General features: G+C 40.6%; 2 protein-coding genes across 2 annotated transcripts; one reads left to right on the forward strand and one right to left on the reverse strand.

Moving 5' to 3' along the window:
• The first annotated feature begins 225 nt into the window (after positions 1–225).
• Positions 226–5,184, forward strand: LOC125019125 (myelin and lymphocyte protein-like). Its single transcript, XM_047603653.1, has 4 exons — positions 226–638; positions 3,088–3,255; positions 3,357–3,482; positions 4,639–5,184. Exons 1-4 carry the CDS (start codon positions 546–548, stop codon positions 4,711–4,713), a joined length of 462 nt encoding a protein of 153 aa, XP_047459609.1. The 5' UTR covers positions 226–545; the 3' UTR covers positions 4,714–5,184.
• A 1,303-nt stretch (positions 5,185–6,487) lies between these two features.
• mrps5 (mitochondrial ribosomal protein S5) lies at positions 6,488–27,512 on the reverse strand. Its single transcript, XM_047603652.1, has 12 exons — positions 27,392–27,512; positions 26,605–26,757; positions 23,904–24,029; positions 23,364–23,477; positions 22,811–22,930; positions 20,592–20,623; positions 11,763–11,853; positions 11,235–11,281; positions 10,867–10,924; positions 8,231–8,293; positions 7,984–8,120; positions 6,488–7,026 (listed from the first exon to the last, which is right to left on the reverse strand). Exons 1-12 carry the CDS (start codon positions 27,438–27,440, stop codon positions 6,802–6,804), a joined length of 1,215 nt encoding a protein of 404 aa, XP_047459608.1. The 5' UTR covers positions 27,441–27,512; the 3' UTR covers positions 6,488–6,801.
• Between the last annotated feature and the right edge of the window lie 139 nt (positions 27,513–27,651).

The following is a 27,651-nucleotide window of genomic DNA, read 5'->3' on the forward strand; positions in this document are numbered from 1 at the left end:
CACAGTTAACGTAAAGTGCTACAGCTTCAAAATAAAGCTTTGTGCCTTTTAGGTGGAAATATTTTCCCTCATAAAGATAACCATGGGCATGTTATTTGAAGAGAAACTCCAGTTAAAGTCCCAGTGCGCAATACAAATAGAGTCTGCAGCCCAATGGAGTCATAAAGTTAGTATCACCTGAAAACTCACTGAGCTGTTTCTTTTCTCAGAAACAATGGGTGTATTTCAGTTGCACGGGATCAGCTGTAGCCTGGGAACACAAAACTCCTACTGAGGATGTTTCCAAAGGCCCGCCACAGTTCACCAGCTCACATTAAAGGCAGCCTTGGGTGCTCCGAGGTGAAGGGTGTGTCCGGTTTGTACCAGTGCAAGCAGACGTAGTGGGACGGGATCTCTCATCCACAACAGCAGAACAGGTTTGTCCGGTAACCTGGTTTTCCTATAAGGGTCACTTACACCTGCCGCTGATCCGTTAGTTTACAGTCTTCGAGGAGAGGGCACGTTGCTCGCTGTTGACTCGGCACCGGGAGAAGGAACAGGCAGAGATGGCTGCAACGACTGCTCAGCCTATGGGGAGCCTGCCCAGCGGACTGGGGATCTGCACCACGGCCCCAGATATATTTTACCTGCCTGAGCTGGTGAGTGGACAAAGCACGAGGAAGGACAATGACGCTGACCTTGAGGACATTTGTGAAGGGAATGTCATCATTCTGGAGCAGTTAGGTTTGACGTTAGTATTTAAAACATATGTATTTATTTGGAAAAAAAAAAAACATTGTTTCGGGAATCATTTTAATTTTAATTTATAATTTTATCTTTTTTTGTCTTCTTAAAAGCATATGGTAGACAATGTATGACAACGTACCTACTGGTTAAATGGTTAGAAGACGAGCAAAAATTATGTTCTGTGCACAAAAATGCAAAAGCCAGCAGGACTTTATACCTGAAAATTAGCTGCAGAAGTTATTATTTTTTATTTCGTTTATTTTGCTCCTTTCAATCCCCAAATACAGATATTTATGTTTTGACTGGAAGTGGAACGCAAGAATGTGGATTTCAGTGAAAACTGTGAGACATATTCTTTATGAGGCAGGAGGCACGTCTTCACATCTCACATTTCACTTATATTGTGCTTGTGCTAATAATCTATGAAAGAATGCGGTCAACTCTTTGTCCCACACAATGGTGAGAAACTGCTGCTATCGCTGACAGGAAAATAACAGATAAAGAGCTTCATTCTTTTATATGGAACATGTTTACTTAAGTTTTCGTTGTTGTTTTTGGCTTAAACAGCTGTGCAGCATACACCCATTTTGAAAACATAGATAGACACAGATATGTACACACACACACTGTATTTAGAGGGGACAGCATCCTGCCAGTGTCTGGGTCCAGGAAGATGCCTTTAAAGGAGACCTGTGACTGGCTGAGTTCAGGCTGAATATAGCGGTTTTCTCTATATGTTACACTTGGAAAAAACACACAACAACTTTTCCTTTAAATCAAACAATAAGTAACTGCCACTACCCTTGACCTGTAGCCTCTTTCTTTAAACCAGAGTCAGAGTTTTTAAAACCTTGTCAGTGAAATTTCACAAGTAGTTTTTATTGAATAAAGAGCTACGTTTATGAGCTGGACCAGAAGACCAGAAGTAGGTGCTCGGGCTTGATTGTGTGCGCACAGTGCACAGCCACTTGCTCAAAGGCTTGATCAAATTGTCTGAATTAAAACTACCATAGTTTCCTAAGCTTGAACCCCAAAACTTCTCAACACTTAACGAGCAAAACCCACATTTTGAATTACTTCATGCCAGTCAGAACTACACAATGACTGCTGGCACAGTCTCCCAACTCAACCAGTGAAAAACTACTGCAAAATATCACAAACCACAGCAAAATTAGATCTTTGTAATAGTACAAACTAGTATAAACTTTGAAATAGCGCAAACTAGTAGAGCACAAAACTCAGCGAAACACCATTGTTTTTGTTTTCTAGGGGCTAAATGTGCTAAATCTCACACAATACGCTAATATATCAATACATAAAGACATTTATTCCTGACATTTCTTCATTTTGCAGAGAAAAAATGTCAAATATTTTAACACCACCCACGTCGAAGTGAAGAGAGAGCTGTTTGTTTGGTCAACATTCAGAGAGGTTACGTTGCAGATTTTTGTTTGCAGTCTTTATTCTGACCAGTCTTTTAGGATCTTTTTGATTATTCTTTTACGTTTGATGAGTACTGTCAATCTGTGTTTATGCACTGTCGCCTCTTCTTTGTTAGTCTAAGTTTATGTGCTGTAGCTTGAAAGAGAGCTCCTTACTCCGTGGATACTACAGAGAAATGTAACCTCAGACTAATGGATAATTTATTTTTATTTTTTTTAAATGTTGCAACTCTTTTGCGATACCATTGGTTCATTGTATGTTACTGGTGTTAATATTTCCTGTACAGTAGTAAGAGTCAGCAATTGGATATTTCCAAAGTTTCACCAGTTATTGGGAATGTAGAGCAGTCACGTGTTTCATGAGATATCTTAGAACGGCTGGAGAGAAAGAAAAATATGTGTGTGGGTCGGAGGTCATTTAGGGAACAGTAGGTTGCTGAAGGAGGAGAAAACTGCTGCAGATAGGATTTCATGTCCTCAAGGAGGTGGTCTATTGTCACTGATTTGCTGCAGTCACATTAGGATACTATAAGTCAAGATGGCGTTTTAACCCCTAATTTGACTCCTTAGTGTCACAGTAGGCACTACAACAACTATGTGTTTTTCCAGTTTTGACCTGTTCAGTGGGGTTCAGTGGAGGTTGGATTATCAAGCACATCCTATGCAAGACTGTATTCAAGTGTGTCACTGGCTTCGTCATAGAAATACACCTAGCATAGAAAGCTATGCTTCAAAATAGGAATAGCTAGGTAAAAATGTTTGCTCATTATGTTTATGTTCAGTCGAGCATAGAATGTAAGTATCATAATCACAAGACAAGCCAGACTAGCAACCAAGACTATGGGAGGTTACGTCTTAATAGGTCATCTTTAACACAAATACAAGTCAGCATACTCCATGTCCTCCATGTCATCTGCAGGTGTTTGGTGGATTGGTGTGGATCTTGGTCGCATCGACGAAGGTGTCACCACCAAACCCTCTGGGATGGGTGATGTTCGTTTCTGTCTTTTGCTTTGTCATGACCTTCCTCTGGATGATTATCTTCGTAGCCGGAGGTCACAAGAACCGCTCTGGCTGGGCTGCTGCTGTAAGAGAGCAAAAAAATAATTGGGAAATAAAACTGAGGGTAAAACTGATGATCTGAGATTATGTTGTCATATAATTTAATCCGTGTGTGTGTGTGTGCAGGATATAGCCTACCATGGCCTGGCTGCATTCTTCTACCTCAGTGCAGGAGTTATTCTGGCTTATATCACCATGGTTAATAAAAATAAACTGCCGTTTAAAAATTACCAGATTGACATTGCTGCCGTGGTGAGTATAAACGACTGTCATCTCAGTGAAATGGATGATCATGTGGTATTTGTTTGAGCATATTTAACTGTTTCCTGTTAAACCCAACCTTTGTTTGGCCATGCAAGGGAAGGGACTGACAAGGAAATTCCAGACAGCGTTCCATTGGGCACAAAACTAATATAGTCCCACTAGGGCAGAATGAGTCATCAACATTTAAAATCTCAAAAGATATTGGCATACAGGTGATGGGTAAAACAAGATATGTCATACTAAGAATTTCATTTCATGGGAACATTAAAATTACACTTTAAAAATGAGTAGTGACAGTATGTTTGATTTAATTGTTATATATTCTTGAAAAACAATTTATACCAAAATGTCTGCATGCTCAAATAGAACCAATTCACTTAAAGGCGTCAGCTACAACAAATGTAAAGGATTTTTGAGAAATACGCTAGTGTGATTTGTAATATGGAGGTAAAGCTAAAGTTAGTTAACGGAGCTTAGCAGAAAAAAATGAAAAATGTAGCAAACAGTTAGTCTGGTCTGAAAGGTAACTCATAACACCTACAATACGCTGTGACGACTCTATTTTCTCTCCCTTAAAGTATTTTTACAACACCAAAATATACAAGCTAGTAAAGGCTAACAAGTGCACCCACAGCTAGTCTCCCAGAAAACAAATTATTGCTAATTTTTTCCAACTAATTTTTGTGTAACAGCAATATGTTTTTAATGCTGCAATATCCCAGGAGTTCAATATTCTGTACTATAAGACAGAAATAAGGCAGTAATCTGGATAAATGGAGAACAGTGGCAAAACGTCCTGCTATATGCTAACTAGCCTAGTTTAGATTTCCCTTACATTATCCAAATAGTTTAGCAAGTTTTCTTAACTGAGTAATATGTGACTGCACAAAGGTTATTAAGTTGTAAAATAGTTGCATTATATCTTAAATGTTATACACTAATGTTCTCTGGTGAAGTTTACCTGCATGTTAACCCAAGCTTTCCTGTACTGCTAGTTCTCGCCAGTCAGCTATTTTGATTATGCTAAAAGCTAAGCTAACTGCTTGCTTGATTCACATTTAAAGTATTATTTCTAAATTGGCATTAAGCAAATATTCCATGCAATTTCAACATATTTATCAGCATGTGTTACTTTGTGTCTCAGGTGTTCGCCTTCTTGGCCACACTCCTCTACTTCATCCACGCAATCCTCTCTGCCATCAGATGGAAGAATTTCTGAGGAGTGAATGACAGATCTGCAAGAAATAAAGTGCATCCTCTGTGCAGTGGGGTGTCCATGGCCATGTGTTTGCATGTATGAGTGTGTGGGCACATGTGGTGTAAATACTCACAGCGTCATCAACCTAATCAGGATGATAGTTATATCAACAAGAAGTACGACTTCTTTTTTTGTAACATTATCAAACAGCACATAACTGAAGTCGAATAGAAAATCCTATTGAGCATTTTGAGATGTTACCTGTAATGTGGGTTGAGACTTAAAATTGATTAATGAACAAATTAAATCTTAAAAAAATCAATTTGCATCTGAAAAGTTTGATCAAAACAGCAAATTCTGTCTTTTTATACAAAGTGTTATGGTTACAGATACTAGAAACAGTGGAAAGAATCTTTTATGTTTCTTTGTCTGATCTGAAAATGCCTTTTTTTTCTATGTATTACCAAGATTAAAACAAAACACTTACGTCCACTCAGTCGTTTCATTTCCTTGGCTCCGTTGCCTTCCTGAAATATTTCAAGTTTACACTTGTCTACTTATGTTCTATTACTTTTGGTTTAATTTCTTCAATGTGTAACTGAGCGTCAACGGCTGCAGTAAACCCACAGTGTCCACGTTAGTCTTCTGCAATTCTAAATTCAGTCGTGTAACAGTGGGTAAATACGCTACCTTTACAAAAGTTAATAAGCATGTGTAAAGTATTGGTACCATGATGATAGTTATGTTCACAGTTTGCGAAGTAAGTCGGATGGATATTTGCGAAGGAAAAACAATACAGATAAAACTATTTTGAGTTTTATTCAGTGAAAAATAATCTACTGTAGTTCTTGCTCATGCCTAATGTTGACTTACCTTCTTTAGCCCTTTTTTTTTCTTTTTTTAAAATTATTATTTGCTGTCTGGGATGCTGGTTGATCTGTTGGCCCACGCACCACATTTTTCCAGACTGAAATATGTTTACAGGAGGACGGCCTACAAATTGATAAACCCCGACTTTGACAATCCCTAAACTTTTCCTGCAGCTCCATGAGAGATGAGGAATTTTGGATTTAGTGAAATTATTCTGCAACTATTAGATAGAATCTAGCACCATGACCGAGTCTTTTAGTTAACCAGTAACATACTTTGACTCCATTTACCAGTTTCCATCAAGTTGCTAGCTGTGGGTCTGAGAGACTTTTAAACTTCCCTGGTATCAGTGTCTTCTTGACATACACATAGGAAAGATCAACACAAGCTCCAGTCGCGCAATCGGTTAGCGCACGGTACTTATAAGTCAGTAAGCTGCAGAGCAATGCCAAGGTTGTGAGTTTAACCCTCACCTGGAGCATTTAGATAGAAATTACTTACTTCTTTTTTAGCAGTAAAGGGTGCTACCTTTGTGCAATATGGTGGAAGCAAGCATCATTCATACAGCACATGTACAAATTGCGTATTAGATACTCACATATCGCCTGTAAATTTGCCACTAAAAGGGGGGAAAACAACTTCCGCTAATGGACAGATAATTGTCTACTTTTCCTTTGTTGTATTTCCACATCTGGTTCCCACTGCAATTTATAACTGTTAGTTCAATCAGAACTGAAGTGAAAGTGTGAAGTGTGAAATGTTATTCAACCAACAAGAGTTTTTGAGAAAAAATGCCGTGGTAGGATAGAGGGACCACAGTGTTGAGACTTAAAATTTCAGCTGTTCAGTGCATCGTCTGATCTCTGAGTCCCTTATGCTACAGATACGCACAGACGTGCATTGTTGAGTGAATCTCATAAGCAACTTTGACAGATTTATATTTAATTTCTGTAGTACATTGTATTTTGAAACGTGTCCACGTGGACCAGGAAGTAGGAGATACAGTTACAGATAAAGTTACAGAATGTGTCACTATTGGCCTACGCAGGGTGTATCTGGAGAACTGCCAGCCTTTTACTGAGAAACTTTTTTTTATATGTTAGTCCTCAGTTCGGAAAACAGACATTTACAAACTGAATCCATTCAGAGATCAATAACAAAAATTCCATCACACTCCGGGCCTCCATCAGTCCAATCATGTCTCCTAAAGCTCTCTCCGAGCTCCAGATTACTTCCGTGCTACCAGATGGTGCGCTTGACTCCAGTCCAGATGGAGCGTTTGGTTCCCTGCGCGGCGCGTACGTCGTTCCAGTTCAGCTTGGTGTTGGGGATCTCGTCCTCAGGCTCTGGGTCGGGCCGTGCTCCGTCTTTGGGACTCGCCACCACCACAGGCAGCGGGCCCCGATGCGCCTGGAACTCCACGACGTGGAGCTTCTTCTTGTCCGCCACAGCCTGGTGGGGTTTCTACGGGGTGGCAGCAGAACAAGTGGTTGATGTCAGTGAAGAGAAAGACTGAGGAAGAGAAGAAAGGATCCAGTGGCTCTGGATTCAATAGCTTTAGAGGGAAATAGATTAACTACCACATCAACTGATTTGAACGTTCATCACATAACTACTTGTACATGAAACCCATAGAACTGTCATCTGGCAGTAGTTTCCTTCAGCTGTACAGTTTATAGTAGCAGTGTTTTAGTTTTATGTTCTTTGTTGGATCTTTATAATGTGTGAGAAATGATTAAACTCCTTAAAACACCCTTAAATTTTTACTACGTCGGATTAGGTGGACTGTGTCGGACTATGTCTTTAACTTTCTGAAACTGAAAATGTGACATTTTCAGGTTGTGACTGGTCAGCTGACCCTAAGCCAAGATGAAACTCAAATTCCTTCCAGGACAGACAGTCTGAAAGTGTGACCAGTTCTCTCTATATTTGAACGAGATTGCTAAATTGACCGGCAGCTATCCACCTCGTCTTTGGGGGCAAATGTTTGTCTAGTACAAATGCACTTAATCTCCAATGTGCTGTGAACTGTGTCTTTGAATCCACCTATCTATATTGACTGATCGTGTATCTTTGCCTCACATTTTTAGCTGCCTTTACCACAGTCTGTACACTGTACTGCACACTACCAGACCAAGTTCACTGTTTCATACTGTGGAACATTTAGCAGCCAAATGTGCCAATAAAGACTCAATGACAATATAAACTGTCTCAATACGCTTTACAGAACCCACAGTTGATGGAGTAAGAGCTACAAGCAGAGGGAATCAATCAGACAGACAAAAACTAAGACGATAATACGCTGCTGTTTTTGTGAATTATCTGGTTTCTCATGCTTTGGAGAACTGAAGGAGGAGAAGAGAAAACCTACAGAAAACTCTCAATTTGAAAATCCCTCCTGCCAAACCTGCATGCCCTCACCTGATTGGCTAATCCAGTGAAGAGGGCCCGGGTGATGTTGAGGAGATTAACAGATCCCTCCACTTTGCAGTACATGTCCTTTATGCCGATCAGCTTGCATATAGTGATGACGGCTCGGTGACAGTGCAGGCCGTAACCTGCAGAGAGAACCAAACACTCTTTGGATAATGTAATAATTATATTTGAGTGCTACGAAGTATAAATTAAGATTTTTTTATTTTGTTTTTTTACAGTGAACTAAACAAACCTTCGTTTTGTTTCTTCATGTGCAGCGTCGTCTTCTTGAACTTGGACTCAATGTTGTGATAAACTGTTGGGACAGAAAGACAACAGCCGTGTTACTGTCCCAGGCGGCAGAGAGAGAACTAATACATAACAAACAGTCGGAATGATCCCAGACTGTAATTATCTTCATGTTTTGTGCCATTTCCAAACGGAGCCGCTTGTGTTTTGTTTTGCATCATTTCGGCCGTTCTCCCTCCGGTCTCGAGTTTCTCTACCTGCCCACCAGATGTCCTTCCACATGCCACCACCGCCACAGCAGCAGCTGTTAATTCAGTTATTCAGACACACACAGCCCCTTAGCGGGAGCAGTGTGCTGCTGGATGAAGCCAGCACTGGGCCTCAGGCTAAAACCTTGTTCTCATCTCACCTCGCTTTAAAGCGCCTCTCTGGCTGCTCTCTCCCTGCAGCCTCCAGACGTTCGATAGGAATTTAACAAACGAATGAATTAGGTTTGGTGCAGGGAGGCTGCGGCAACGCGAGGGGGGATAAACAGAGGGGACAGTCAAGTAGAGAAAACTGCTCAGGAGACGCATCCCGCCGAGTGAAAGAATTTGAAATGTAAAACTAAATGCCACACACAAGCTTAAACACACACAGGGAGGCGAACATTTGCTGTGGCTGCAGGAGGTCCAGCTTCATCTGGCAAAACGACGGAGTCAGAGCAGACAGAAAAACCTCGACAAACACTCCTTTATGTTCCAACAATTAGAACATTCAAATAGACTAACATGAATTTAAACCAAAGCAAATTTAGATCTTTTCTGGCTAATCTTAACTTTTTTCTCTAATAAAGATGAAAAATGCCAAAATAGGTTGAAATAAATACACACAACTGAATTCTAATCTATTCACATTGACTTCACACAACTACAAGATCAGCAGGGCTCTAAACATCTGCTGGATCTGAGCAGTCCCCCGATCCCGAGCTTGTTTTTGTTTATTGGGGTTATTAGTCTGACAAGACACATTGAAGCAGCAGAATCATTCATAAAGAAAAACTATTTCCAATTGACTCTTCCGGTCAGGTTGCTAAATTAAAAAGTTTGAAAACTAAAATCTCGAAGTAAAAAAAAAGAAAAAAAAAAAAAGACGTCAGTTGACACAAAGTTGACAGAAGAAATAAAAAGTCATCTAGCATCTACCCGAGCTCCGACACGACTGTGACATTCAGACAAAGAGGTAAACACCACCGTCACACAGACAGGGTGCAGATGGCCGCGCAGAGAGACCTGGCATGTGGTGGCATTTTCTTGGTACGACCCTGCGAAACGTCGATGTGCCGCGGCTCTCAACTCAAGCTGGGTGGAAACTCCGAAGCACACACGCCTCCCTCCTCTGGTTCAGGGCCAAAGCAGGAAGCTAACTTTCTCCTCCGGTGGGCGCGCTTGAGGCCGATGACTCACACACATTAATCTCTCTGGCTCCGCTCTCCGGCAGCGGCACAAGGAGCCAAATTGAGTTTTACAATAAGTACGAGCGGTGCATTATAACTCTCATATCTTTTTTCTTAAATCAGTTTTTTAGATTATGTCTCTTGGAAGAGTATGAGAGGGTAATAAGACGGGATAGTGCTAGACATGAGGAGGAGGAAGAGGAGAAAAAGATGGAGACAATCAGAACTCATTTGAGGCTAAATATCCAATCACAGGGTTGAGAACGGTGGTGAATGTGCTGCTAACGAGGGGCAACAATAAGGATTACAGTGCTGGTGAGAAGGATAGTTCGGTTTATTCTTGAATTTTGGGCCAATTTAACACCAGTCCAGGAACTATTGTGTTATGTTGTGACAATGAAAAGTTCAGAATTTGCAAATAATTGCCCTAATTATTATAATTACACTAATTGCTTCCGTCACAGAGCAACGACCACTGCAGCTCATGGGTATTGTAGTATTTATTCCACCATCCACCATGACAACCTCACAGACAAAACATGATAAACCCAGGGGACTGCTACGTTTGCATTAGAATATCCTCTATTCTGTATGAATTATATGTGGTTTAAGTTTCACAGATTATATGGCAATAAATCCCAAAAAACAAAGCTAACAAAGCAACTGGACTTTCTCAGTTTTCTTGGAAGATAATTTCCTCCTCATCCAAGTGTCTTCTTCGGTTCTAAAGGAACCAGTTTAGGTTTTTTTTCAGAATATCTGTGGGTGGTGCCCACCTGACACTCACAGGACTGTGGTCTATTAACAAACAGATACTCATCTGTAATTAGAAAAATGAGTTTGGATGATGGAGAATCTTCACTGACACATTTAATTGTCTATTATCTTGTGTAACCATGGTCCTGTGATGTCGACACTACACTAGAGGGTATTAAGCATTTAAAATGAAGTGGAGGATAAAAACTGCCTCTGGTATCCTCATTAAGATCCACATTTATGCAGCAAGGTACTCCAGAGTATTCTGAATCAATCATCTGTTGGAGGCAGTATAAAGTTTGTCGCTCTGTGTTCATCAGAACGTGTCACATGAAGTCAAGCATTCAACCGTTTAAATTTATTATCTTGATATTTAAGACGAGTGGGGACAAGGACGGCTGACGGTGAACGAGTGGTCAAACTCAAGAGAAATGATCAGGGTGACTTACTGGTGTGGTTGTTGTGTAGCTCTATGTGGTACAGGTAGTGCATCGCTCGGTTCTTGGCCTGAACATCACAGTTAGATGATAAAAACATAAAATTATTAGTTGTATTATTAGCAGAAACACTGTGCACAATAAATCTAAAACACCCCTAGTTAAGTTTATTATCAAATCTTCCTGAATTAAGTCCAAATGTGCCAATGTTAATTAATCTACATGTTAATAGTCTATTTTTTTATTGTGTACAACTATAAATGTGGATCTATAATAATGTCTCTTAATGGACTCCAATCCAGATGCATTATCAAGTTTTTATAGAATTTAGAAGTTACTGATTATGTTGATAAGAAGATCAGAAGCGTCTTAGGCCTTACCTTCCTCAGAGCTGTGTTTCTGTCTGGTGCTTTACCCAACGCAAAGCCTGGAGAGAAGAAAGGGGGAGAGACATCAGCGTGTCAGAAAAATGTAAAGTTTGCGCATTGTTTGTTGATATTTAAGTAATATCAAATTCAATGGCGTTCCCTGGGCTTTTACGTCTTTAAGTCGATGAGCATGTTCAGCCCTGACACACTCCGTAATGAGAGGCTGAAGGCAGATGAGCCTGTGGAGTGGGTGAACTGATTCTTCTGCTTTTGTTTTGTTTTTCCTAATTTGCCACCCTCTCTTCTGAAAACGTCTGACACCTGTCAAAACCATTTCCTGCACTTCACCACATCTACAGGGACTGATTTAGAAAGAAAGACAAATCCTTTCTGCTTCTTTCACATCTTAATGCAGAATAAAATAATCTTCATCGTTCATATCAAAATAACCTTATACTAATCTGTGCAAAATGTTAGAGATTATCAACCATTTTAAACTTGTTTCTATGATCTATATTTATCCTTTAGAGAGATCCAAACCTGCAGCTCCGTTGCCGTTTCCCACGACGACCAAACAGCTGATGGACCTCTTCCTGCCCTCCTTGGCCGTCATGTTGAACACACTCTTGAGCTGCAAAACAAACAAACAAACAAAAAAAAACACATATAACAAACTCCATCTAATATCTATCAGCCACTACGTACGATTATCCAACCAGACACATAAACCGGATGTTCTCAATATAATCACTGTCCCATGTTATTGAAGCAGAGTTTATTTCTTGCTTTTTTCTTTTTTAGAATTAGTTTTAATACAGGTTATGTGTTCCCGCTGGCTTCATCGGGCTGTGACCTTCAGCGGGAACCGGAGCATTTTGCAACCGAGCATGAAGCAGCTGGGATGAGGAATCGGCGCCTCCACATCCGAGGTATGGTGCACTGCTGGAAGCTCTGGATTCCCCACTGCAGGTTGGCAGACAGTTTCTGAAAGTGCTGCATCTGCAGCGATCCAGGTAATGCAAATCTCTCGATGTACTTAGTCGTACTGTGGTAGTAAGCCCTGAACAGCTCTTGGTACAGAAAATGAATTTTCTGTTCTGGGTGAGGAGCTCAGTACTGAAAGGAGTCAGCTGAGGTGGTTAAAGCATCTAAACAAGCTAGCTCCCTTAACGGGACCATGGGGCAGCTCCAGATTACACAGGAGGGATGATAATGTATCTCTTCTGACACGTTGGAAATAGACGAGAACCAGGACACCTGGGCTGCTATGCTTGGACAATGATGACACATGTTGCGACTAATATTGCTCATTAACAGAAGAGTATATCAATTAATCAGCGTCTTCTGTGGTATAAGAGGTAGTCTGAGGTCCTTTAAAGATAAAGAAAAAGAAGAAGAAAAAGAGGCCAGTAGTAGGTTCAGTCTAGTAATCATTCTGAAGTGAAGGATGTGAAAGCACAAACTTGATTGTATATTCTACCACATTTTTTCTACCACATTTTTTTCAAACTCTCAACAGTATGTAGGTGTAAAACGACTGCAGCTATAAGATTACAACATGTTGTTGTGTGTGTTGTCAATCCCCCCAAATGCCTGTCCAGATTTCAGTGATTCTATCATCTATCACATATACAACCTGTCCCCACACCGGCCGATTAACTGCCTGCAACGTGCCTCTGAAGCACCAGGGGGCAGCATAGATACACAGCAGACAGAGATCATAGGAGCCGACTACAAGAGTGGAGTGGAGGACAGGAGAGAGTAGGAAAAAAGAAGAGAAGATAGGAGAACAGAGGGAAGAAGACGGGGGGAGAAGGAGGGTGAGGACGGCGTGAGAGATGGAGAAGAGAGGAAAACAAAGCAGACGAAGAGGAAGAGAGATGATTTAGATTTAGAGGCGTGATTAATCTGATTAAAAGAGACGGAGATTGTGCAGCAGGATAAGAGAAGAAACAACCAGAGAAACAAGAAAAGTAAAGATGAAAAATAAAACAACGGCAAAAAGCAGATGATGAGGAGGAGAATGTCAAATGTTTCTCTGTCCGGGAGGCAATGATGGCTCTCTGCAAACGAATGGCAAACAGAGTGAGCGTATGTGTGAGTGACAGACGGAGAAAAAGAAACCATGCAAACAAAATAGAAAAGAACAGTGTCATACCCTGGCGTGAGAGACAGAGTGTGAGTGGTGTCTTAATAACACAAGAGCAAACTGCTGAGTCTACAAATAAAAGAAAAGAAAGAAGGAAGCAGAAAGAGCAGCACAAACTAGACACGCACAGAGTCGGGACAGATGGATGTGTCTGATGTAAATTCACCACAAATCCAAAACATGACACGCACGCTAAATGTGATACGTAAAACACTGCAACTCATACAGATGACTTCATTAAGTCGAGGTTATTACAGCTATTACAGCGTTGACAAGAAAATATTTTAATGTTGATGAGGCTTTATTGACATTATTAATAACCTTTATAAATAACTCACATATTTTGATTATCTTTAGTAGTAAATGGACACATTACGTTGCAGTAAATAGGTTCTTTCTCACATTACATGAGATCTGGCTCTCATAGGTCCAATTCATGACTTAAAACTCAGTTTTGATTTCAATGAACTTCTATACATGATACAAAAAAATAAATGTCTCTCTAATGGCTAAATGCTTCACTATGTTCACCACCTAAAATGCTCAACTGAACCCTTTGAAAGCAATCAAATAAAAACACTGGTTAGTGCAGCTTTAAGTATAACAGCTAGAGGAAAAAGCATCAAGAAAATCTACTTTCTAAGAGAAATTTCTGAATAGTAATATGATAATCGCTATAAAACATCAGCCAAATGTCATCTATGCTAAACCAACAAATCCTGAAGAGAGAATCACTAATGACCAGTTATACCCACAAACACACATGAAAGACTATTTCATGAGAGAAGTTAACACCTTCTGAGAGTCTATTGTAGCCGTAGATTTTTTTTCACACTTTGTGAATCTCCAATCTGTCCACTGTTTTATATTAATCACATTTAACTGTGAGATGAGCCTAAATGGTACAGCAATAAAGGCCACGCAACCTTACAATTTTGATCTTGAAGTGTGCTACATGTCTGTCTTTAATCTATCGCCCTGTGTTTTTCCCTATGAGCGGCTCTACAAAGACCACCAGCGGCCTTCTGGGGGAGGGAGGGCACTTCATCTGGGCCAGAAAACACAGTCCACCTCGACGCTTTCATCCTCGCCAGAAAGTGCGAGCGACAGAACAGTGTTGGATTTCAGCTGAGGGAACTTCAAAGTCAAGATCTGCCTCCAGCTTCACCAGTTATGTAACGCACATCTCAGTAAAGGGTTTATAATGTGGCTGCAGGGCCACAGCAGAAGGATTGGGGTCAGGGCAGCAGCAAACACTGAGAACACAACCCTGCGGGACCCGAAAACACACACTGACAACGTCCCAACACCACCACACAGCTCCACGGATTTAACCAGTCAATGGTGCACATCATAATTCTTGAATGTTTTAGAGTAAAGTATGTGTGCAGTCTTGTCAGGGGGGCTACCAGCATATAATTTCTTCCTATCGAATGTGTCTGCAGCTGAGGATAAGGAAACTCTCCCTGACTCTCTGCAGAGAGTCGGAGCAGATGGCATCCGAAAAACACAGTTTCTGGTAAATCGAAATTCAACAAGTTATTAATTCTCATCTCTCAGCTACTTGCAGCCAGTTTAAAGTGAGCGCAGACATCTCCAGTGACGCCGAGCTCCGGGCTACGTTTGTCAATTTAGGTGAAGATGCAGCAGGTTTGCCGGAGCGTCGGCAGCAGAGCAGATGGGCTGAGTTTTTTTCTCCACCGGATGAGCGACAGCTCGGTGGTGGGAGGATGCTTCTAGCTCGCTCTCACTTCTGTTTAATCTCTTATTTTCTCAATCTGTTGCTGCGTGTCTCTCGATCTGTATCTGTCTATACTCTGCAGAGCCGGGGAGGAGTTTTCACCGCGTGGAACCAGAAGGCGCTGGGAGAACACAAACCTCCACCAACGCCGAGCGCTTGTTTGACTTGATGTTTCACTCCGCATCAGGTTAATGCAAACACGGGACAGTTGAAATTGTTTATTTTACCTCACGGTGCTGAAAGGTGACAACTCCTGTAGCAGAAGAACTACAGGTTAAAACCAGACTACTTACATTACAGCTATATCTGCACGTCACCAAGGTATTCCCATGAACTGCAATGATATTTTAGTGCATTATTTACAAGGCTGCAACAGCTGCTTATTGGTTATGTTTACACATGTTATGAATGGGGATCTAATTACTGGGTGTAAGGTTTTTCTCCTGACTTTGTACAGTAATCGGTGGCTTACATAGAAAAGGTTTCTTCGGACAGATCAAACTCATTCTGATTACAGATACCAACTTGGCTGTAAATAAAATGACTTGCCGTAAAAACATCGCGCTTAATGTGGAGCTTCAAAGATGCTGGAAATGTTGTCAAGCTTTTCCCCAAACACCAAATTAATTTAATCACAGAAGAAGATCTTTCAAACACTTGTTTTAACGATGGGTTGTTGTTATTTATTTGTTTTGATTCTGTCTCTTCTGGAAACTCTTTACCTCACATGGGGCAAACATGTACACAAAAATGTATTATTCCAACCAGAGTCAAACTATCAGATCAGTTCACTGATATTTTTCTATTAATTCTAATTATCAAAGGTTCAAGATTCCTTCAGACTGAGGTGGTTACATAAAGCATTTCTATTGTTCTCACTGGTGAAACATTAGTGTCTATGTAAACTTGGCCATAGCCGTTGCTAGATGCTGGGTGACCACACATTCCTTCCTCACACGTTGAATTGATGGCGTGTCACACAGGGCCGGCCTGTTTATTGTTGCTGTGATTGTTCATGATTTTGGTCAAATTAGTTTTAGATTCTGCTTGATTGCTTTGTGTCTCCGTCGAGCAGAAATGAGTAATAAATGAGCAATGACTTCGAGAACTGGAGAGAAATGAAACAGATTAGTTTCCATCTGTTTCAAATGCTTAATCTAATGATAGACCTTCAAAATAAAAGTCTGTAGATGTATTTGAGATGTATTAGAAATCTATGTATTATCCATAAAAAATAGGTGCAGTATTTGAAGGGTTTTATGAAACCTTACTTGGCTTTTCAGTGATCTCTCACCACTGTCATCGTATCTGATTAGGAGGAGGAGCGAAGGAGCTAAAGTAAACCAGTGTGTGGTCCAAATGACACGACGACTTCTATGTAAAGGGAGCTTATTACTAGAAAAAACAATCATGTCAGCTCAAGGAACTGCATCCATTAAGCAAATGCCTCAGACGTACACTCACTAGTGATCAGAAGAAAATTAATGTACCCAATGTGAATTGATCTTTACAATACAAATAGTTAAATAAGTTAAATGTGCGAATAAGTACTTTTAATACAAACCACTCCATTTCTAAAATAGACTATACAAGACGCGACTACTTCATCCAAATGTATTATTTGTGGCATTCGGGACAATAAATCTAAGCTACATAAACAAACCACCATCCTAAGATAAAATATGGACCTGAACAAAAAGCTTTTCGTGCCATCACTGACTAAGCAATGTCATAAATTAACTCTAATAAACATGGTGTTCCTAAAAAGTGCTTCAACGACCATTTGGTTGAGCTTTAATGAACAGTGTGTTCCTGGGTCAACTTTAATGAACGCCATGTTCCCGGATACATCTTTACAAGCATCCCGCTGCTCTAAATTAACTTTCAAGATTATTGAGATGCCTGACTGGAAACTTGGAAACCAAAAACATACGAAAAACTGTCTTAATTACTCGTCCTTTAAGCTGCAGTCTTCCCTGCTTTGGTAGTTTCTTGCAAATTTCTAACTTTTAAAAAGCTTGTATCTCCAGTATAAATAAATCCTGTCTTTAAGAAACATTAATAAATCTGTATTATTGCCTTTTGTGTGAATTCCACTTTAGATATTAAGTTGTGCACACGCCTCAGCGAGCTCCACATCTAATCCAATTGAAAGCTCTTGCAGAGTTGCTCTCCTTCCAGCCTGCTGTGTGTTTACTTTCAACAAAACTTTCAAGGTTGATGACTTCAGGGAGGAGAAAGGGGGAGAGAAAAAAAAAGATGACACAATCCCTGTTTTGACACTGAGCAGCGTTTCATCTCTGTTAATGAAATCCCTGAGTCTTGTCCAAGTGGCTGCTGTACCTGGAGAGAGGCCATGAACATCACTTTTGCCCGTGTGGCATGACTCGCCTCCCTTCCTTTAGGGTTTCCTCAGCTCTCCATCATGCTTCTCTACCTTCTTAATCGCGCTTCTCAGAGAGTAATGCCAGGTAGTTGTGCTTTAGCTTGATGGGAATGTTTAAGGTTAATGTTATTGGATTGGATTTCATTGAATACTGAGGTGTATTTTTGGTGAATTTCTTTCCCCTAACTATTATTTTCTTCTACTATTAAGCCTGCCCCATCTTTCCCAGTAGCTTTATCATAGGGCTGCTGCTGGAAATACGGCCGATGAGAACTGTGAGATTAAAGCTAAAATGCAAAGTTGTGGGCTATAAAAACCAAAATAGTGTACTTAAAGAGGCTAAAAGGCTCCACAGAGCTGAATAGTTGGGGGATGCACGATTCCATGTTTATCAAACAGAAACCTCATAATAAGGGGATCGTGAACAACACCTAACTGTTTTTGGCACGCACGCACGCACGCACGCACACACGCACACACAATGTTATTAATCTTTAAAAATGTAATCATACAAGTTGTATTTTAGTGGAATAAAGATCAGCTAGGTCACATCAGCAAACTCACCACTTGTCTGTGCCTACTGAAAAATACTATTATTAATGTATTAGCATTGTTATGTCATTAAACCAGGTTATTAGCTGCTTTCTCCTGACAACAGAATTCATTCAAGATCTATCTGAGGACCTTTTTCTCATTTCCTGTTTTCAAGCATAAAATCGAACAGTATTTTCTGATTTACCAGTGTGGGATTCTTAACAGAAACCTCGAATGAACAAACAATGCACGTGTCATATACATTTTTTTGTGGCTTCCCAGCTAAGTCTGAACTTTTCCTCCACCCCTCTTTCTCGCTCCTTCACTCTCCCTCCCTCCTCTCCCATTGGATGTATTCACTAATGGCATGCCAACATCCTCGTCCTTGGGAGACAAGCCTTTTTATTCCTGTAAGCCTCTTTCATTTCATTAAGCCTGAATTTATAGTGGTGCGCACACACACACACACACAGTGAGTATATTTATAGAAGGCAATGGCACCATAAAAGCGTCTGTCGGTTTCTGGGGGAAGCCTAATGTCTGTGACACCACTGTTATTTATGCAGGGCTGGGGAAGACTTTCAATGTGACACACATACAGAACATCTTATATAGACTCTCACATGTATGGACATACATGGGAATATAGGTCCACTACACGAGGAACGATAAAATGATGCACAAAAGAGACCGTCTGTGTGCAAATAAGAGGAAAAACAAAGAGGGACGTACACACACATTTGGGTCTCCTGGTGTGTGTGTGTGTGTCTGTGACCTTGTGGCACTACCCCATTAGTTTAGTAGGGTCCATTAGTGCTAATTGAATTAAGGTAAGATACAGCACGACGGACAGAATTTAAATGAACTGACCATGCAATGTATCTTATCTCTCTCTCACACACAGCAGCTTTGCCTTTAATCTTTTTTTTTCCTCAAGTATATTGTTATTCAAAAACACTTCACTAATTACAGAACTAATGGAGGTCCCAACATTATTACATGTTTTGACACCAGAACACTGTTAAAGAAAAATCCCAACAAGCTGAGTGCTTCCAGAATCACACCAAAGAAACTACCGGCAATGACCACGTCTGGAGCAAAAAGTTGATAAAAGCCAATTTGAAATAAATAACTCCACACCAGCTGGTGGCAGTAGTCGCTATTTGTCACTAAAAAGGGAAAACAGGAAGAGCTACTATTAGGTGGGTGGTCTAAGAAGCTATGAAGAGCTACAACCCATGGTACAAAGCTGGCTTGTCCACAGCTTTTAATCCTGGATGATCATATATGAGAAGAGTCTTCGTTGTTTTGTTTACTTTGGTCACTTGTGTTTCTCTTCTCGCTGTTCGCCAAGCTGAACAGCCAATCAGACTCGTTACACTGTCAATTTAACATGCTAGTACGACTACTAACAATGATGTGGGACTTGGTGCCAAAATTAGGACCTGACACCACCTAGTGGCTGACTGCTGCTTTGTTGAGTCATGGCCTTATGGGTTAAATATGTTGATTTGTCTTCAGGTCTTACAGTTGACATTCAGAGTAAACAACAGTTCAGCCCACCTACTTCCTGAATAAACACCACCGCTTTTGGGGAGATGAAATGCATTTTTATCTGCTTTGCACCAAACACAGATGCAAACGTGACTGCCAACCATCCTTGCTCAGCAAATTTGCCCCCGACCCCATCCATGTGTACACGCCACACTGGATTCTCCACTGTTCTGGGGCTATGAAAACAGTTCCCCTCCTCTCAGGCTTTCTGCAAGGCTACCGTGTCTGATTTAGTTAGAAGATGGAATAAACAAAACTGTTTTTACTGCCTGTGTATATGTGGTTGTTTCATGAATCATTATTTTACTGCTTACTAAGTCTAATTAGCAAAAGCTATATTAATGAAGAAAATAGTTGAGTATAGGATGGATTTAAACGTCTACAGACCCTAGTAAACACAACAGGCTTTTGTGATGTAAAAAAATTGAGCAAAGATAAATCATATCAGAACCTTTTTAAATTTATTTTTCAATATCAACAACAGAATGGCTTCAAGTGATAAAAGATAAATGTATTGGAATGGCATAGCCAGCGCACAGGCCTAAATCTTATAGAAGAGCTCAGGAAAGTCAAGATGAGCTGAGCTGAGTGTTCTCCAAACAGAGAGGGTGCTGGAATAAAATCAAAGGGTGCCTCAACTAAGCAGCAGCTCAGAGGAGCACACAATTAGACTGTTAAGTTAATCTGTTTTTTTGGGGGTTTTTTTCGGTCTCCAAAAGGTGTCACATTTGGTTTCAGTGTCACTGTGTAGGGGGAATTAATGTAGAAAAGATGTCAAACATGTACTGAAACAAAAGTTGTTAAAATGTGAACGGATTTGATTTATTTAATTAAAACTCGACTGGTGTGACAATTTGAAGACAGTCTGTGTAAAACCTGACGTAGCTTTATTCCAGATTGAGTGGTTTTTGATATAAATGACATATTTTAACGGTGATTGACTGATGAAGCGTGTGTGTGTGTGTGAGTTTGTTCAGTCAGTGGTAACAGAGAAGTCAAACTCACCTCAATGACACGCGAATCAAAGTCGTAAGTTTCTGTGGACAGAGGGCAGAAAAAAGAAAGCTTTAACACACCAACACATTTAGACACAGTCTCTCTCTCACACACGCACACACAATAAACAGATTAAACCAGGCTCCCGCCAGCGGAACAAATACCCAGAAGCCCTTGCAACAGCGTAACGAGTCTTCACTTTCCATTGTCAGTGACCTCTGAAGGGTGTTACTCTCCCAACAGCAGCCTGTTCAATTCGAACCAATTAACAACAAACAAAAGAGGGCAGACTGAACGGCTCCAAGGAGACAACACACACATATACATAAATAGATCAGCTGGGACATTAGCCCACCATCTGTAAGAAACCAACCTGATCAGAGACAAGCAACCTAGACACAAATCTCTGCACATCAGTGTATGTATGTGTGAGAACGTTAAGAATCAGAGTGTGCGGATGTTGGAGAGACGGAGACAGAGTATTTCACGGAGATTGTTAGCATGTGGACGAGAGAGGAAACATCAAGGGGACACGAAAAAGGTTGAAAATTAAGGAGGCTGCGCCACAAGAGACCAAACGCAAGGAGGAGCGAGAAGAAACTACAGAGCCTCGTCCTTCATCTGGTGTGAGGTAAACAAGCTGAACACAATTCCAATGAAAGGAAGAGGTTTAAACATGTAACTCGGCTGGGGACAGGAGGAGAGCAGCTCCATCAGGGCGTCTGCTGGAATCAGCCAGAGTTGTTCCTCTGGGTTGGTAATGACGAGTAGATTAGACAGAAGTGGCACCACTATCAGCTTCAGAGACCATTTACAATACAATATTACATCCAACCAACCACTCAAAGTGCTCATATAAACCCCTCTAACAATGTGGAGATGGAGATACCACTCACACCGTTCCAGAACAAGGTACAGATGACAAAAAGTCAGAATGCAAATAATGCAACAGCAAATTTTAGTTACCTAAGCTGGGTACAGTCACAGCAAATATTCTTGTACCTTTGATGTATTTACATATTTGTTTTCTTAATCCATTCTATATCTGTGTGCGTCTTGACTTACAAGGCTATACATGAGATGACTCTATCTTATTTAACATGTCTTTAAATCCTTAATAGTAGGCCCTACAGTCTCAGTTCTCAGGGCCTTTTTACTATTCCTATGGTGAGAACTGAAATAGGGAAGAAAACTTTTAGGTTTACTGCTTCAACCTCATTGAACATTTTGCAGTCAGAGCTCAAATTCCAAAATCCAGCATCTCTGAATTTATTGAAGTCCATGATAAATCCCATTATATCCAGGCTTCATGAGTGCAAATGTTTTGAGTGTAAATGTTTCATTTTTAACTGATTTTGTATATTCAACTGTATCTTTGTTGTATCATTTATGTCTAAGATTAACGTAATCATTTGAAACTGTTTGAATCTAACTATATGAGCTGCCATTCTTGGCCAGAGATCGCTGGTCTCTGTGGGACCAACCTGCAGCGTTTTCCCCAAAAAACAAGAAATAGGGGCTTGGGGCAAGGGCTGTTCAGAGTGACATGTATGGCCTTGGACACAATGTTAATCACTATATCACCAAGCAGCCCTTTAAACAAAAAAAGACAAACACAAAACAAGACATTGGGCATTGTCAAGAGGGTGTCAATATGAAGTTTCATAGTAATTCAGTTTGGAGGAGGTGGACAAGTAGCTTTGCATGGCTCTTCACTATGGAGGAGAAATAATATAATCACTTAGGATTTCAGGACGAAGAATAAAGAACAATACATCGTGTGTGAGAGGAAATAGTGTGACATGGCATGAAGTAAATGAGTGAGAAAAGAAACCCAGAGGAGTTAGATACAGAATAGTAAAAGCCGTAGAGAGCAAAAGTGGTAAAGAGTGTAAAAGATGAACACACACGCAGAGAGTGAGAGAGAGATGTCTTTCTAAATTAGGAAATTGCTCCACTTGACACTTTAGTCGATTCCTCATCTTCGTCGGCCTTAATATCCCCCCATACTGACCTGTCACTCTCTGTGTCTCTCTCTCACACAGCAGCACGGCTCATATTACTCCTCTAATGCTTCATCCATCACTAAAATCATTATGTCTGTGCTATTCAGCGTATATGTGTGAGTGAGCTGTTCCGATCAGGTCTTTGTATCTATTGAGGAATCTTTTAAACAACTGCAATCAACATCTTCAGACATTTCCCTGAACTTTCTGAGTGCAATTTACCTCCATTGGGTCCAGGGTCGGGGGGGCCCAGGCTGACGCCCCCCCAGGAGTGTCCCGTCCACCCTCTCTCCCTCTTCACCTTCGCTTTCTTGCGCTTCTCCCACTCATCCCTCATGCGCACTGAAAGGGAGACACGAGAGACAAACGTGTACAGAGGCCACAGCCGATGAGCACGACATTATAAGCACCATATCTGTCACTGCCATATTAACTGTGTAATTGTTGTGAACAAATGAGATCACAGTGGAGTCACACTGGTAGCTTCTGTTTCTCAAAATTAAGACCTCATTTCCCCTGCCGCTTCTTTCTGGTGGCTAATTAAAAGACAATGTTATTTTCATGTACAATGATTACTTCTTGGCTTTGCTGAAGCTCCCAGTGGAATTAGAGCTTGTGACTGATTGACAGAGGTGATATCTGATAACAGCATCTGGAGTACGATTAATTACACAGATATGTTGCATACATTGATATGTGACTTATAATTGAACATGATTTAGTAACATGCATGTCCAGGTGAAAGTGACGTGCGTATGTATGCTTGTTTGAATACCAAGTCCAGCCTGAACCTCCTGTTGCTCAGCCTCTCCTCTTTTAGTTATGCGCTGCAAAGCACCATCCTTCATCACTGCAGTGTTTAGACCAGGCCACAGAAAACCACCACGACCTGCAGGGGGGGAGAGAGAGACACACACACACACACACACACACACACACACACACACACACACACACACACAAACAAGATGTTCATTTAGAGTATTTAAAGTGAAAGCAACAGTCCCTCTGAAAAGGAAAGTGAATAAAACATCAACAACAACAACAACAATAATGTAGGTTAACTCCTCTGTCTTGTAAAGCAGTCTCATAAATGAAGCAACACAAATCTATGAATATTGTAATGCGCCGTTCATCAGGGCAAACTTTTAAGCGGCAGTACTCACGTTAACAGCAGAGGAGAGGAGATTTAAGCGCTCAGAACTACAAAAATATGAAGCAAACTGTACAATCTGAGTCTATGAAAGGAATGGGAAAGTTTTAACTGCTGCAAGTCGAGACAAAACAAAACAACATCAAAGTGATGATGTCCCACCTTCTCCGATGTTCTGTCCTCGGTTCAGATCTCTCTTCAATTTACGTTTGGTTCGCTTCCCACGGCCCTTCCTGCCGCTGCTCCCGGACTCCGCCAACACACCTTTCCAGAGCTGCTCCGCCGTCACTGTGAACACACACACACACACACATCACAGATAAAACAAACATACGCGCGACGGTTTAGATCATCTGCGAAATTTGTATCTTTTTATCGCCTTGTCCGTATAAATCACAACTTCATCCGCAAACTGTGTTGCTCTCTCATGTTTAAAACAAAACCCTCACAGTTAATTCCAGTTTATTCCACCAGCTGTTTTGCCCATTAAAGTGTTTACTGTGACTACACTCCCTACTTCCATTGTAGAGATTCATTGAACCAGGAGCTGTACAAAATGTGACAAATCAGCAGCTTTCCTTAAAACCCTTTTCCAGGCTGACCCAAACTAAACATAGTAATTGGCTGCCTGCTCATTGCATCAGAGATCTAGGAGATTTTGAATTTTCACATCCACGTTGTCCTAATTAGTGAAAAACTACAGCTTTATAGTAACTGATAATCAATTAAATCTTTTTTTTTTCCAGTTAAACTGCAAACAAAATCGAAAGCTGTCTTCGTTTTCTATTCTTAAATTTGAGAGTACAATATGTTGAATACCTTGGGACATTTTAATTCAGATAAAACACCGGACCTCACGAAATGCAGATTAATCAATAGTGCAAATAATTATTAGTTACAACCCTAAATGTGAGAGACAGTGGCCTTAACAATGTAAATATTCTACCAATATGCATCTTTTATTCCTTCCACGACTGAAAAGCTGCAGTGCTGCCAACACGGCATATGGCCCCACCTTCAAATGAGTCCATTTCTCACCTACTACTCCTACACAGCAGAGTTTAGCTCCGCTCAACAAGCGAGAAACACCTCACAATTCAAGAACAGCGTGAATGTAGTCTTAGGTATTAAACTGCTGCTGCTGTCAGTTCTCCCCAAGCCTACAGTGCACATCAAAATGTTTTATAGCCACTTCCGTTACGGTTATTTCACAATTTCAAGGCTCCACTAACACCGATAAGGGGCCAGAAATACAGGTGTCTTAAAGGTAACATACGGGAGCACCTAGGGACTGTATTTAAAATACAATAAACCTGCAGTGTTGCACTTGCAATGGTTGTAGAATACCGCAGGTCAATTTTAAGAGTAGCAGTAAATCCAAAGATTAAGACCTATCTGAAACTCATGAGAAACCCGGACAATAAAGTAAAATAACAAGACCAAATATCTCTCAAGAGAAAACATCAAAAGAGGAAATGTGAAACTAGAGACAGTCAGCGTAACGTGACGATGAACGTCGTTGATGCTTCTGTTCCCGTTTCTCTGTGATCGCGATGCAAAACTGTGCACCTGGCACGCTGACAAGACACAAACTAATTTAATCTTCTGTGAGAAATGCTAAGGCAGCTCCTGTAAATAACTCTGGAAAGAAAAGTGCAGCAAGAAGCCGGTGATGATGCGAGGCAGAAATGAAGAAAGATAAAAAGAGAGATGTTTTGACAGCTCCACGTACACCCATCTAAAGCACTGTCATCAATCTGACATGTTGTCTAAACAAGCTCTGCCAACATGCACCTGCATTCACTGACAGGAAAATCACTTCAAACATACAGCACGCGACCAAAAGTGCGTGGACACTCGATCATTAACACGTAATTTTTCCATGTTTAATGACAGCCACGGATCATTCAACAATAATATTTCAAAATGAATGTGTCTTATGGCAGTGGTGCAGTGACCTGCACTTCACAAAGCACAATATAACAAGAACAATAACAATAACCACACCTCTGAAGTAGGGGTTGGACCGACTAGTGGACTTTACTGCTGTGCCATGACGCATTAAGCATGAAGTTGCCTAATCATGTGACAATAACAACACAAATGCCTCCAAGAAGAAGCGTGAGGAGCCCAGTGGGTCACTGCAGCAAAGTGACAGATGAAGATGAAGCCCGTTCTACTGTGGCATCCAGAATATGTAAGTCAATCCTGAAATACAACAAATTTACCATTGCATTACCCACTCCTCTGAAAAGGCATCCACTAACAAGATATGTTGCTTTTTTTTTTAATCCCAACTACATTATTCTATCTTACAACACACAGTGAAGTACTATTAAATGTTAATGATGGTGTTGATTAATAAACATATCAGCAGAGCATAGTATTTATAAGCTACAGTCAACAGTGGCCCGTGTTCAAACTTCAATTACCCAGCAAAAAAGCTTCCAGAGCTTCATTTTACAATATGTATTCAGGTCAAGAAGATAGAGAAGATTTCATTGTTGCAAAGCATGACTTTCTACTGTGCATTCATGTGTGATGTCATCGAATAGTCGACTTTAAAAAATCCAATATCATTCTAAACTTACAAAGAGGGATTTGTTTGATTTGCCTGATGTCTGGTTGTGTTTGGAACCTTGGTACCTCAGTACCACGTTACTAACACGTTTCTAACGCAAAGTAAACAAGAATAAATCAATTTTATAAGAACAACATCCCAAACAAATTGCTTATACTATTTAAACTAAACGTACACATTCATCTGCACATCGTGCGACTGTATAACACCTAATTCATCTTCAAATGACAGTTGCTCTCTTTGAGCTGTAGTGAGGTTTGAAATGGATTTTTATTAACTTACACTTGTTGAAGAAGCTGCCGTGTCTGGTTTGCTGCCATGATGTTGAAGGGAACAGAGGAAGCGCAGGCTGTCTGTGGAGAGAGGCAGCTGAGGCTCTGCTGGCAAAGTGGGACACCTGAATGGCTCCCCCTGCAATACGGAGGGGTGCTGCACCTGTAAATGAGAGGCATCCACCGTAAGCACATGTATCAAACCCACACTGTGTGTATGGCATCAAGCACAACACAATTAAGAATACACGTCAACTAATTTCAAGCGTCAGCAGCATCAGGCTCCCAGGTTGGTTCTGTTTCCGTTAGCTTCCTATCTCGAAATAAGGGACAGCAAAGTCTGATATACAAGAAAAATAACTGCTCTTCCGGTATGCCGAATAAAAGAATGAAGCCAAATTCACCATACTAGCATTCAGTTTTTTTTCTCAAACGTCTTTAATAGTCTTTAATAAACAGTGTGACGCTAATTTTACATAATTTGGGACCGAGTTTGGTCAGAAGTCAATATACACAACTTGTATTTAAAACGAAGGCTGGGTTCACTACAACGACAATTTGCATTGTTATGTCATATTGCCATAAATATTTCGGTCATGAATTAAAGTGTATTTTCCCGACGTGTCGGATGACAGGGCTCCCTGCAGCATTGACGTCCCCCTCTCGGGTCCGTAAACTAAACTGACCGGAAACAAACAGGCACAACTCGAAAACAAAAATACAATAAGCATACTCCGATGTATATACCAAACGATGTTAATAAAGCTTTGAGTGTTAAATAAGCAGAAGTAGTTCACCTCCAAGTGTAATGCGGAGGGCACAGCACACCCGTATGGACGCCGCCATGTTTGAATAACGAGGGGTCCTTCCGAGGACAACAAGGCGTCTGAACTCCGCCTGTTGAAAAATAAGGGAACACCTGCGAACTTCGAGCGATTTTCTACATAACGATACTAACACTACTTCTACTAACAACAACAGTGATAATAATAAGAACATTATTATTATTATTATTATTATTATTATTATTATTATTATTATTATTATTGTTGTTGTT

The sequence above is a fragment of the Mugil cephalus genome, chromosome 13, assembly GCF_022458985.1.
Source record: "Mugil cephalus isolate CIBA_MC_2020 chromosome 13, CIBA_Mcephalus_1.1, whole genome shotgun sequence".
NCBI classification, from domain to species: Eukaryota; Metazoa; Chordata; class Actinopteri; order Mugiliformes; family Mugilidae; genus Mugil; species Mugil cephalus.